Here is a 12891-nt window from a genome sequence, read left to right as displayed (position 1 = left end):
ACAACAAACTGTAGAAAATCCTTAAAGTGATGGGAGTACCAGACCACCTTATTTGTCTCCTGAGAAACCTGTATGCGTATCAAGAAGCAACAGTTAGAACTGGACATGAACAATGGACTGAGTCCAAACTGGGAAAGGGGTTTGTCAAGGCTGCATATTGTAACCCTGCTTATTTAACTTATAGGCAGAGTGTATCATGTGAAATGCTGGGCTGGATGAATCACAAGCTGGAATCAAGATTGATGAGAACAATATCAACAACCTCAGATAAGCAGATGATACCAATCTAATGGCAGAAAGTGAAAAGGAACTAAAGAGCCTCTTGATGAGGGTGAAAGAGGAGAGTAAAAAGCTGGCTTAAAACTCAACATTCAAAAAATCAAGATCATGGTATGTGGTCCCATCACTTCATGGCAAATAGATGAGGAAAAAGTGGAAGCAGTAACAGATTTTATTTTCTTGGGCTTCAAAATCACTGCAGACGGTGACTGCAACTATGAAATTAAAAGATGCTTGCTCCCTAGAAGGAAAGTCATGACAAACCTAGACGGTGTATTCAAAAGCAGAGACATAACTTTGTCACCAAAGGTCTGTATAGTCAAAGCTATAGTTTCTTCAGTAGTCACGTATAGAAGTGATAGTTGGAACATAAAGAAGGGTGGGCAATGAAGAATGAATTCTTTCAAACTGTGGTGCTGGAGAAGACTCTTGAGTGTCCCGTGGACTGCAAGGAGATCAGACCAGTCAATCCTAAAGGAAATCAACCCTGAATATTCACTGGAAGAACTGATGCTAAAGCTGAAGCTCCAATACTTTGGCCACCTGATGGGAAGAGCCAACTCACTGGAAAAGACCATGATGCTGGGAAAGACTGAAGGCAAGAGAAGGGGGTGGCAGAGGATGAAATGGTTAGATAGCATCACCAACTCAGCGGACTTACGTTGACCAAACTCCAAGAGTTAGTGAAGGACAAAGGATCCTGATGTGCTGCAGTCCATGAGTTGCAAAGAATCAGACACGACTTGGCAACTGAACAACAAGGAATGGTAGTTTACATAACTAACCCAAAGAGCCGTTTCTTAAACTTAGTCCCAGAGAGTCCTAGGTATTTTCAGGGGTCTGAAAGTGCAATACAGTTTGGTTTCAATGCTGTTTCCATTTTGATGGTAATACACATATAAGGTAAATGTTAGACAAGTCACTCAGTAACAGGGCCTGCAGTCTTATGTTTAGTATCAATATGATACAAGATCACCACTCAAAGAAACTTAAGCCAATGTTTCTAAAACTAGGATGTGTGGACATACTCCCAGGGTTCCTTGAGAAAAGTTTTTCCTTTAAAGGGAGTTTTTACCGTACCGAAAGCTGAGACCCACCTGCTTAGAAGACAAGTGCCTTACTGTTTTTCCTTCCAGAGCAGCACCCAGCCCTGGCTCAGCACTGGGCAAAAGTTCAGGTTGCACGATTCTGTGCCCCTTCGGGTCACTTGTAAGAGATCTCCACCAGGCCTTCCAGGCACATTTCTTGAACCCATCCCCAGGGCAATAAGAATCCATTCCTTGCCTTTTCCCTTATTGACAGAACCTAATATTCCAGAGACCATCAAGCCCAACCCCACTCACAGTACACGGGAAAAGTGAGGCCCCGAGATGGAAAGTGCCTTAAGTGAGATCACACAGCTAGCTAGCAGCAGAGACAAAGCAAGAACCTCCTACCCCAACTTCCGTGCCTCCGCTGACCCTGTAGCGAGCACTGAACTCATTTCCTCCATTACCACCACCATCCCCAAACCCATTTCCACCCTCCTGAGTCCCCAGCCTCCCTCCGTCCTCTCCAAGTCGACTCGTCTCGCTCTATTCCAGGACCTCACAAACACTGCACACTCCCCAACTCCAACCCCACTGCTCGTGGCAGTCCCTCGCCTACAAAACACACACACCGAGAGAGCCCCACCAGACAGACGCTCAGTCAGCGCGCAGCCGTCCGCGCGGGGCCCGCCCCGGGGCGCGGGCGTCGTCCTACGTCGGCGCGCGGCGGTGACGTCACTGACGTCACGGCGGCGCCACCCCCGCGCGAGGAGCCCGAGACTCCAGCTCCGGGTCGCGGGAGGTCCGCCTGTCAGCGTGCCTGCCGCGCGACTTCGGGCACAAGCAACGTCCGCGCCACAGACTTGGACGAGAGAGGCTCCAGTGGCCGAGGGCCGCTGAAGAAAGTAGAGACGGGTGAAGAGTGAGCGACGCCTGAAGGAGACGTCAGCAGAGCGCACCGGAAGCGGTCCGAGAATGACGAGTAAGCCGGGTTGAGGGCCGCGAAACTGGAGAGGAGTGGGGGGCTAGAGACCCGGAGACTAGGTCTCGCTGTTGGTGGGTGACAGGGTTCTGAACTGGAAACTGATGTCGGGTTCCCTGGGCCGGAGGAGGGGAGGGGCTGCCCTGCTCCCTGCTGAGTGGTGCTAGAGGAGTCCCAAGTCCTTGGTCTGACTTGGTGGTGTCTCCCGTGGTGGCGTGGTCAAGGCCCTTTTCCTCTCTACAACCCGGTTTCCCCTTTTGTAACGGTTGGATGGCATCACCGACTCAATGGACATGAGTTTGAGCAAGCTCCAGGAGTTGGTGATGGACAGGGAAGCCTGGCCTACTGCAGTCCCTGGGGTCGCAAAGAGTCGGACAGGACTGAGCGACTGAACTGAACTGAAGGTACTGATAATGGTGCCTGACCAGCCAGCTGTTCTGTGAACGACCCTTTTCTGGTGTAAAGCGCAGAGAGCGCGCTGGGGAACAGTACCACTAACCCAAGGCTTTGAGAGTTTGAGCATAGAGGAGGTGAGCAAGCACCCTAGGCAATGTATCTACGCAGGGGAGTGACACCGTTAAAACTGGATTTTAAGTTCCATGTTTGCCTCGATGTACGTGATCGAGTTAAGTGTCTCAGCATATTTAAACTTCCAATTTTCTCAGTGCATAATAGAAATGTGTGTGTGTGTGCTTAGTCGTGTCCGACTCTTTGCAACACCATGGACTGTAGCCCACCAGGTTCCTCTGTCCATGGGATTTTCCAGGCAAGAGTACTGGAGTAGGTTGCCTCCTCCAAGGGATCTTCCCAACCCAGGGATTGAACCCATTTCTCTTGTGTCTCCTGCATTGGCAGACGAATTCTTTACCACTGGCGCCACCTGGGACTTGTAATAGGAATAATAACGCCTTTAAAATGGTCACTGAGGAAGTATGAGATAAAATATACGTAGCACCCCACTCCAGTACTCTTGCCTGGAAAATCCCATGGATGGAGGAGCCTGGTGGGCTGCAGTCCATGGGGTCGCTAAGAGTCTGACATGACTGAGCGACTTCACTTTCACTTTTCACTTTTCTGCGTTGGAGAAGGAAATGGCAACCCACTCCAGTGTTCTTGCCTGGAGAATCCCAGGGATGGGGGAGCCTGGTGGGCTTCTGTCTATGGGGTCACACAGAGTCGGACATGACTGAAGTGACGCAGCAGCAGCAGCTTCTAATTGGACATGGCAAGTACTGAGGGCTCAATAACTGTTAGATGTCTGTTATAGGAGGGAAAAAAAAGGCTTCTGGGTTTAATGCTAGGCTCCTGTGACAGTTGCAGTCATTCCTGGGGTTCCATACCCTGCAAGTTACTTTCTACAAACAGATTTCAATCCCTGTCTTCCAGTTGAGGGAGTATATAAAACTTGTAACCACCTTAGTTTGTTTGTTCAGATGTATTCAGGGAAGCACAGCAGAGCTGGGATGGAGTTTAGAGTGTAGTGTGAACCATATTTTCTAGTCTTTTGGCCCTTAAACCAGGCCTTTGTCTCATTCTCTTCACACCCATATTCTGTCCCCAATACTGTGGTTTTCTTTTTCAGAAGTAATTAAAAAACAAGAGTGTGAAAATTTTTGAAGGTTGAAACCATGTTGAGCAGTATGTATTTTGAGCTTGAAGAAAGTTCTATGGTATTTAATCAATTTAGGACACCACCAGTTGCATGATACATCTCAGCTTCATTGATACTAAAAAGTGAAAAGTCTTTTCTTAAACATCAAACAGTAGACAAAATATAATAGTTTCAACTGTCCTCATCCTGAAAAGCCCTGTCACATAACTTTTAAATAAGATACATTATTAGACTTCTAGAGCAACAGATTCCAAAGATTCTGACACACATTCATGTTTTAGAAGCACTGTTTTAAAGCACATTGTTGGGACTGCTAGGATGGATGATGTGGCTGGAGAATAGGCCCATAGACATCTGAGAAAGCTTTGGTGCTGTGCTCTTTGTACCACTCATCTTCTGTCCCTCATAAGCAAAGTGCTTTTCATGGATAGAAAAGTCTTAGGTTTGATAGCCATAGCCAACAGGATTGATCTTTCCATGTTGTGTGTGTGTTTTAATCCCCTAGGTGTGGTCTACCATGCCTTTTCTCAGAAGGAGGCAAAAGAGTTCGACGTTCAGGTACAGTGCTTGGGCAGGGGCTCTGGGAGCAACAGAGGTGATGACAAAGATGGCTCAGTGGCTTCTTAACTTTCCCACAGTTTACTCCTCACGTTTCCAGCAGATGTGTTAGGTTTAGTCAAGGTCTGTTGTTCTGCTGGCCTCCTTTCCCAGAGTCAGGTTTGGTAAACTGGGACTTCTTGATCTGTGTCACCTCACCATGTAGGGACACCAGGCTGTGCTCACCTGAAACCTGTCCTGGTGAGCACTGTCATTTGACCTTGTTACTTTGACCCTTCACTCCTGAGGAGGGAAGACAGATCATATTTCATAAGTGTAATTTATGGATCATATCTGGGTGCTACAGACACACTTTGTCAGTTTGGCAGAAGCGTCACTGGTCACTTCTAATGAGGGAGTTACTTAGGAAGTCAAGATTTTGAAAGAATCAAATGTCCTCTTAAAATAATAATAGCGATGATAGTGAATTTTTACTTAACGTTTGAAAGTACAGAGCTGAAGCTGACTGCCCTCCTTACTGTGGGGAACCTTGAAGATTGTGTGTATCACATTTATCCCCATCTCCCACCCATCCCCAAGCCCATGTCTGCTCCATGAAATGAGAGCTTGATTACTATCAACACTTGAGCTCCAAGGTGTTTGCAGCCCAGTCAGTGCAACAGAAGTCCAGGAAATGGCCCTGCCAAGAGGGAGAACCTCATCCCTAGGGGTGTGGCGAACATGTGGGCAAAGGCGTTGGAATGAGGAAGAGACTGGTGGAACTTCAACTGGAGGGTCACCAGTGCATGTTCTTTTAGGAATTACACACAGTCACGACAGTTACTTTGCCCAGAAGTTCTCTCTCAGCGCAGGTGCTCAGTCACAGTCACGTGATACTCTGCTCTGTGTGGGAAAGCGTGAACATGCAGGTCTAAGGTTTGCTGACAGTGTCTTTCTTCATGCAATGCCAGAACCATCTAGGAGAGCACCAAGCCACGTCTGCAAGGCTGAAGGCGCAATAAAGGGTATCAATGATTCGGCCAGTGTTGAAATTGCTGCGGCTGGGCCCAACCTGGAGTTCTTGATGATGTTATTTTTTCCTAGTGTTAGGGTCATTTCCTTCGAAGCCATCGCTTGCCTTCATTTGGTCATGCTTGATTAAGTACTGTTGCCTTATTGTTTCTCAAGCTTTCCTTCCTTCCAAGGATGAGAGAAGTCTTTTATTTCAAATACAATGTTTTTTGTCCATTTGGGTTTTTGCTGTGGCTTTTTGTTTTTGTTTTTAACTACCCTCAAAGAAGTAGAATGGGAAGTTGGAGTCTGAGGTGATTGATCTATGTGGCAGTCACAAATTGACATTTAAATGTGGTTTTCTCTTCTGGCCAGCTGAGCTAGCGGACACTCGGCCAACAAGAGGCGATGTGGGCCTCAGTGGGTAGAGAGGTGGGTCAGCGAAGGTGGCCCACCTGCTGTTGCGGTGGTGTGTGGGAGGGTCCAGGGGCCTGGGTGGTCCCAGCCAGAGCAGCACCACACCATCTTGTCCCCAAGCAGCACCCGGGAGCCCAGCGGGCCGAGGCCTTCGTGAGGGCCTTCCTGAAACGGAGCATACCCCGCATGAGCCAGCAAGCCCTAGAGGACCACCTGCAACGCAAGGCCGTTGTCCTGGAGTACTTCACTCACCGGAAGCAAAAGGAAAAGAAAAAGAAATCTAAAGGCCTTTCTGCCAAGCAGAGGAGGGAGCTGCGGCTCTTTGACATTAAACCAGAGCAGCAGAGGTATGGGGAGCTTTTCCTGCCTTTCCTACCCAGCAGTGTAATCTTCCTGGTACTGAGTACGAATATGGAAAGCTAGGGGATTCCCTGGTGGCTCAGACTGTAAAGAGTCTGCCTGCAACGCGGGAGGCCTGGGTTCGATCCATGGGTCGGGAAGATCCCCTGGAGAAGGAAATGGCAACCCGCTCCAGTATTCTCGCCTGGAAGATCCTACGGACAGAGGACCCTGGTGGGCTACAGTCCATAGGGTTGCAAAGAGTCTGGCACGGCTGAGCAACTTCACTTGGAGAAGCTAGACAGCCCCTGCTCCACTTAAGCTAAGAGAGCCTCTCCCATTTCTGCCACAAGGGGGCAGCCTTCCTTTACCAATTCGGACCTTTTTGAATTTGGCTTCTGTCCTATCCTTAACTAATAAGGTCAGTGCCAAAAGTGAGTCTGTTGCCCATGACAACAGGGCGACAGTTTTCTTAGAACAAAAGGAACTGATGCTTCTTAACATACATCTCTCTGTAGCTTTTAATCGCACTAGACAGAATCACCCATTGGAGTTTTATTGCCAAAGAACGTGCTGCCCATGTATTTCAGAAGTTTCCAAGAGAGACATCACTCTCTGTGGGAGGACTTGTTCCTCCCTCCAGCTGACACTCCATCCCTCCTTGGCTGCAGTTCTGCATTTGCATGTCTTAGGACTGTTCATATGCTTTGGCTCCAAGATCTGTAGCCAAATAGCCTCCCACATCCCACAAGACAGAATCTGTCACTTTGTTCCTGGCCCCCTCACAGAATCAGCTGGGTTTTGGGAGGAGGAAAGGACTGCTGCCTGCCCTGGTGTGCCTCGCCCATGTCCCTACCGATAGGGTCCACTTTGGGTTTCAGCCTGAGGTTCTCATTCTCTAACCAGTAGCTTCGTTAAGTGGATTCCCCATGAAGCGTCAGGAAGGCCCATTCGGGGTGCTCTCACCTGCTTCCTCCCCTGCACCCCACCACTTCTCACCCTCCAGACAGACCCTGTCACCTTGCACATGGACTTATGACAACCAGCAACTCCTGTTCACTGAGGGCTTATTGGGGTCAGCTTCCTGTAACAGAAAACCTCAAAACAGCAGTTACTTAAACAATAAGCCAGTAGCAGTGGCTTCTTTTCTTTTGTGAAAAGTCCAGTTGAATACCATCCTGGGCTGGTGCAGCAGGCAGTTCCACAGTCATCAGACACCCCGGATTGCAGCTTTGGGTGCATCCTTGCTGCTGCAGCATCTTTATCTAAGGTGTCTGCTTGAGCTCCAGCTGTCACGGCTGCATCTAAGCAGCAGGAAAGATGAAGGGGCAAAGGAAGGCAATATCTTTCTCTTCTCTTTAGCAAAAACTTAGCCTTGAGAGTGTTCTACCGGAGAGGAAATTAAGATTTGAGAGGTGAAAGTACTGGATTTCAGTGCAGTTATAGGAAGTAGAACTAGGATTTGCACCCAGGCCCCAGTGATCCAGGTCATGGTCCTTGGCATCAAGCCAAGCCAGACAGTTGTACTCTTTGGATGTTATGTTGTCATATATTATAAATGTCACGTTGCCTAACTTTTTATCTCTATCTGAATTTGCCACAGGTACAGTCTTTTTCTCCCTCTACATGAACTCTGGAAACAGTACATCCGGGATCTATGCAACGGCCTCAAACCAGACACGTGAGTCGCAATTCTGAAGCCTTACCCTTTGGAGCAGAACCCGAGGGACCCTTCTATCAGCATTGCCTGGCTGCAGAAGTCTGTAGACCTGTTTACTTCTTTCAGAATTTATCATCATGGTATATATTGAAGGCTTCTGTTTACCTCTTAGGCAGCCACAGATGATTCAGGCCAAGCTTCTAAAGGCAGACCTTCACGGCGCTATTGTTTCAGGTAATTTGCCTAAAGAGCACATCATCCGGATGCCCGAGCCGTCCTTCAGCGACAGTTCCTTTCATTGCTGATATCCCTACATCACCAGCACTTAGGAGAGGAGATGACTATAGATGTCTTAGTCCGTTCTGGCCACTTGTTGGATACTCTTAAATGGTCTCTGTGTACCGTCTCCACACAAAGACCCCCCCTGGTATCCCACAGGACACAGCAGCTGCTGGCACTCACACGCAGCCTGCTCACTTGGACAGTCCCATGGTTTTAAATGTCAGCTCTGGAGCAGCAGTCCCCAAGTTGTCATCTCCTCACAGACCTTACCCTTGAACTCTTTGAATTCACCTGTCTACTGGATGTAGCCACCCAGATGTGCAGTAGACATTGTAAACTTTTCCAAAACAGAGCTCTGGGCCCCTCCTCAGACGCCACTACATCACTGTCAGTGGCACCACTGAGTACTGCTGAGGGCCACATTTAGACGTGCTCTATTCACCCTGGTTGTTCAGGCTGAAAACCTGGGAGGTAGCCACATTTCTTCTTTCCTCATCCCCACCTCCAAGGCATAAGCACACCCCAACATCCAAATCTAAGCCACTACCTCCTCCCCTGGATTATTGCAAAGCTGCCTAACCCTCTTCCTACCAGCACACTGCTCCTCCCCTGACCAGGCAGCCAGAGGGAAGATTTTTTTAACTGAAAAAGTTCTGTCCCTTCTGACTCTTTACTGTGGTCCAAACAGCCTGTCCAGTCTCCTTGGGCAGCAGGCCTAACCACACTGGCCAGCTTTCTGCTTCTCACCAGGCCTGGCCATACCTCAGGGTCTTAGCATTTGCTTCTTCCCTCTGCCCAGGGAATTCTTTGTGCTCACAGACTGATTCTTTCTCGTTATTTGGGTCTCTATTCAGATGTCACTTCCCAGGGGTCTACCATTACTAAAGGTGACCCTCTCCCCCATTACCTTGCCCTTGTATTTTTTCATCACACTCATCACTGTCAGAAAATACAGTTGTCTGCACTTATTACCGCTCCCTCTATTAGAACAGCAGCTCCCTGAGAACCTGACCCAGGACTGCCCTTTTCACTACTGTGCCCAGCACCTGCCTAGGACAGTGCCAGACACACAGCAGGTGTTCAGTGACCATGTACTGACCACATGGGAGTTGGGTTGGAGGAGGTGAGGGGCCTGCTGCCGTGGTGGCAGCTCATTGCTGGTGACCTGTAGTGGCCTCCCATTCTGGCCAGAACGTAGGAGGTTACAGGAAGACTGTGGTGAACAGGTATTCATTCAGGTCCTATAAGTGAGACTTGGCCTTGCCAGAGCAACCCAGCTGTGGGTCTTGGTGGTATTGGCTACACGTATGACCTCTTGGCTCCAGAATCCTACCTAGGACCCCGGGGGCAGCAGGCCCTCTGAAGGACACATCAGAGCAGCACGGAGGCTGTAACGCCCCCAGTAAGGGACTGGGAAGCTGGGGTTTGTCCGTGCCCGGCTGAGTAGCCAGCACCTAGGACAGGAGTGCTGGCCCTCACCATGCCCCGCCTGGTGCTCGCTCTTCCTCTCCTGGCTCAAGGTTGGGAACAGAGCCCTCATCCCCGACAGGCCTGGCTGCCTGCGGCTCCGCTAATAGCACAGAGGCCTGAGCCCTGAACTGCCGTTTTCCTTTGCAGTTACAAAATCCAAGTGCCCCTCCTATGTGGGTGTTACAGGGATTCTTCTACAAGAAACGAAACACGTTTTCAAAATCATCACTAAAGAAGACCGCCTGAAAGGTATGTGACTGGATGGTCATGGCTGTGGCCATCCCAGCCAACTCGTCGGCCCTTTCCTCAGGGCTCTAAAGGTTGTTTGGCCTTTCGAGTTAGCAGATCCCTGTCTACCTTACATCTCAAGCCTGCAGAAACCATCCTGGCCCCAAGCCTCTCCCTGAGACACTCGTCAGCCCAGCTGCCGTGGCCAGATATGATCAAGGGAAGGAAGGGTTGCTTGACTGTGCCTCCAGACACCTGGGTCTGTTTCCAGGACTGGGACCCTCCACCTGCTCAAAGGCTGCTGCCTCCCAGAGGATTGTAGACAGAGAGGTAGTAGGGAGGAAGCCAAGGCAGCACCTGCCCCTGGAGTTCCCAGGGCCCGCACCCTGGGATCCAGGGAAGCGAGTCCCTGCTCATCTGCCTGTTGTGCCCACCGCTCTGGCAGAGGAGCACCTGGTCTGTCAGGGTTCCCACACCCCCGCCTTGCCCACGAATCCAGAGATTTCAAAACCACAGTGGGAATTGTTCCTTTAATTTTTGACCCTTGGATTTCTTGCGGCTTGCTTCCATTTCCCTATATATTCCTCTGCTCTCATTTTAAACCTCAGAAAGTGGTGTACAAGTTTCCCCAGGAAGCATAAAGCCATGAGTCTGTTTGCACGTTATGTGGTAAGACCTGTTTCTGGCAGTTTTTCTGGGAGTTTTTGATTGTGGGAGTTTGGTTCATAGCCTTTCACCCTGAAAACTAGGTGTTGAGTTATATTTAAAATGTGAATAAATTGGCCTCTGGTAGAATCATCACCTTCATCCTGGTATTGTTAACTTTATAGGTTCCTCCATTTCCTAATGTCTTCCCTAGTAGCTCTGTTGTTTTCTAATACAAACATCTTGGGAATAATAGTTTCCATAAAAGTGAACTTACTGCCAGGATTTTTTTCCTTATCCTTTTTCTCTTACTTTTTTTCAGTTATCCCCAAGCTAAACTGTGTGTTCACCGTGGAGATCGATGGCTTTATTTCCTACATTTATGGTAGCAAATTCCAACTGCGGTCAAGTGAGCGGTCTGCAAAAAAGTTCAAAGCCAAGGGAACAATTGACCTGTGAGCTGTTGCCGCCTAAGGGGATTATTTATGCCACCCAAAGACTGGAAACATCCTCCTTTCAGGGAAGAGATGGTCAGGCCAGTTCTGGTAGTTATAGACCTCTTCCAGCCAGTTTAAATCAGCATTAAGGACATTTCATCATCTGGGAAGAAGCACACTGTACTGAGCACAGAATTCAGGAACCAAAGGGACGTGTCTTTGTAGATGCTCTTGTTTTTATGTTACTCCTATGGAGAGAAAAGATTGGCAGAAAGCACCAGGATTAACACAAGTTGACCTAAACAGTTTATTTGGTTTTTCTTTTTCATACTTCTTTGTGTTTTCAGAATGTTGTTTGATAAATCAGTAGTTTGTGATAATAACATGTGCATGTGGGCGTGAACAGGCCACAGGAGTGATTCCTGCAGCACAGTTCAGTGGTGTCCTGCATCTTTGATGCGTGACTTTGAATCATGCCTTCTGTCAAGCTCTTTGACCTAACCAAGGTTTACTTTGCTGTTTTCAGAAAGCAGAAGAAAGTTTCAGTGCAGGGAGCTTAAGCCTACGGAGTGTTCTCAATTCCTGAGTCTGTTAGGCTCCAGAGGAAGGTGGACTGAAGGGAAAATAAGACTGCAGCCTTTCCCAAGGTCTCACCTGCTAGGAAAGCCTGAGTCCCCAGTGGTGCCGCCTTAGTTGACTCTCAGTTCCATTTTTGCTGCCAGAAAGCATGCTCTCCAGTCACCCTAGCCCTGTGGGCACTGTGCCCGCGGGCCGGGGAGGGGCCCTTCTGCACAGGCCTGAGTACAAACCAGCTGAGTGAGAACAGGGTGGGGACCAGCCTTCCAGGTCTGCTATTCAAAAAGCCATGTGGCTTAGAAGACCCTGTCACCCTTTCCTTTGAAAAGCAGGTGTTTGCCAATCATCAAGGTGAAGGCAGAAGCATTCCTGATGACAAACTGGTGGCAAATTCACGGGCTTTTCTTTCTCAGCATTTCCCACTCAGACTCCACACGGGACAAGAAACATGATAAGGGGAGCGTAAACACTGATTTCACATCAACTGGAGAACAGCGAGAAGGCCTAGCTGTGCCTCCTGAAGGCTGAACCCACCGAGAGTCTCCCACGGACATACATGCCTGGCAGCTCGACCCCGCTTGCATCTGTGCGTGGTGTCCCTCACTTAAGGGTCTGAGTCTCCTGGGGTGTTCTCCACAGTCTAGCCACCATTTCCTGTGGTTTGGAGCACAAGTCCCAGCACCACCTCAGACAGGGCATCCTGACCCAGTGACAGCCATTGGGTGTGGCCACAAGGACACTCAGAGTCAGGGCACTGGCTTGCCTGGGGCCTCACCACCTGAGAGAGGTCAGGCTGGGATTTGAACCCTATAGTCTAGCTCCAGAGCCACACTTTTTAGGATGGGAAGAGACTTCAAGAGTGCATCCTTTATTACATGGGCTCCCGCTTCCTGAGGGAATCTCTTGTCTTTCCCATAATAGAGCTTCTGCTCTTCTGGCTGTCTGGAAGTGCCACACTGGTAACAGCATAGGTGCTATCCCTTCCTAAATCCCACTGCTCTTACCCACCCCTCTGCAGTGTAAAAGGCGGCCAATGTTGTATAAATATACAGTTGCTTTCCAGAAAAGTTGTTGGAAGTAATTGCCATGTGAAATCTGTTTTTCATTTGGCGCAGACTCAAGTTTCCATGTGAGTGGCTGTTTAGTTTGTAGACTTCTCTCCGCCTCCCCAAGGAGACTTGGTGAGAATGCTCACCTGCCATGAAGCTGCTGCTGGGCTGCCTGTTTCTGGGAGACCCTTTTGTCCCTAGGGGCCATGAGGCCTCGTGCCCCACGGACCACGCCATCCTCAAAGGCAGAGGAGGGGGTGAAGAGGGCCCAGGCCAGGCTGGGCGCTGACTGTGAGTGAGCGATCCCAGTGAAACTGCTGAACACTGCACAGGCAGGTG

At 49.2% G+C, this 12891-nt stretch overlaps 1 protein-coding gene and 1 pseudogene across 4 annotated transcripts in view; one reads left to right on the top strand and one right to left on the bottom strand.

Moving 5' to 3' along the window:
• LOC129546927 (NACHT, LRR and PYD domains-containing protein 11-like) overlaps positions 1-1534 on the bottom strand; it is a 52374-nt pseudogene extending 50840 nt beyond the window's left edge. The window contains exon 1 of the transcript XR_016035765.1: positions 1401-1534. The product of XR_016035765.1 is annotated as an NACHT, LRR and PYD domains-containing protein 11-like (transcript). The remainder of the gene's footprint in view (positions 1-1400) is intronic.
• A 517-nt stretch (positions 1535-2051) lies between these two features.
• Positions 2052-12584, top strand: POP4 (POP4 ribonuclease P/MRP subunit). 3 transcript variants are annotated; one of them, XM_088830018.1, is made up of 8 exons: positions 2052-2289; positions 4407-4459; positions 5825-5881; positions 5990-6213; positions 7809-7886; positions 8038-8099; positions 9765-9866; positions 10813-12584. In XM_088830018.1, exons 3-8 carry the CDS (start codon positions 5858-5860, stop codon positions 10947-10949), a joined length of 627 nt encoding a protein of 208 aa, XP_088686144.1. In that variant the 5' UTR covers positions 2052-2289; positions 4407-4459; positions 5825-5857; the 3' UTR covers positions 10950-12584. The 3 variants fall into 3 exon arrangements, with proteins under 3 accessions (XP_088686144.1, XP_055268345.1, XP_055268346.1); XM_055412370.2 differs by lacking the exon at positions 5825-5881; XM_055412371.2 differs by lacking the exons at positions 4407-4459; positions 5825-5881.
• The last annotated feature ends 307 nt before the right edge of the window (positions 12585-12891 follow it).

Source organism: Moschus berezovskii, chromosome 22 (assembly GCF_049115385.1).
Source record: "Moschus berezovskii isolate FMDL1 chromosome 22, NW_MosBer_1.0, whole genome shotgun sequence".
Taxonomy (NCBI): domain Eukaryota; kingdom Metazoa; phylum Chordata; class Mammalia; order Artiodactyla; family Moschidae; genus Moschus; species Moschus berezovskii.
Note: the sequence above shows the minus strand (reverse complement) of the source record. Positions and strands in the feature narration are given on the sequence as shown.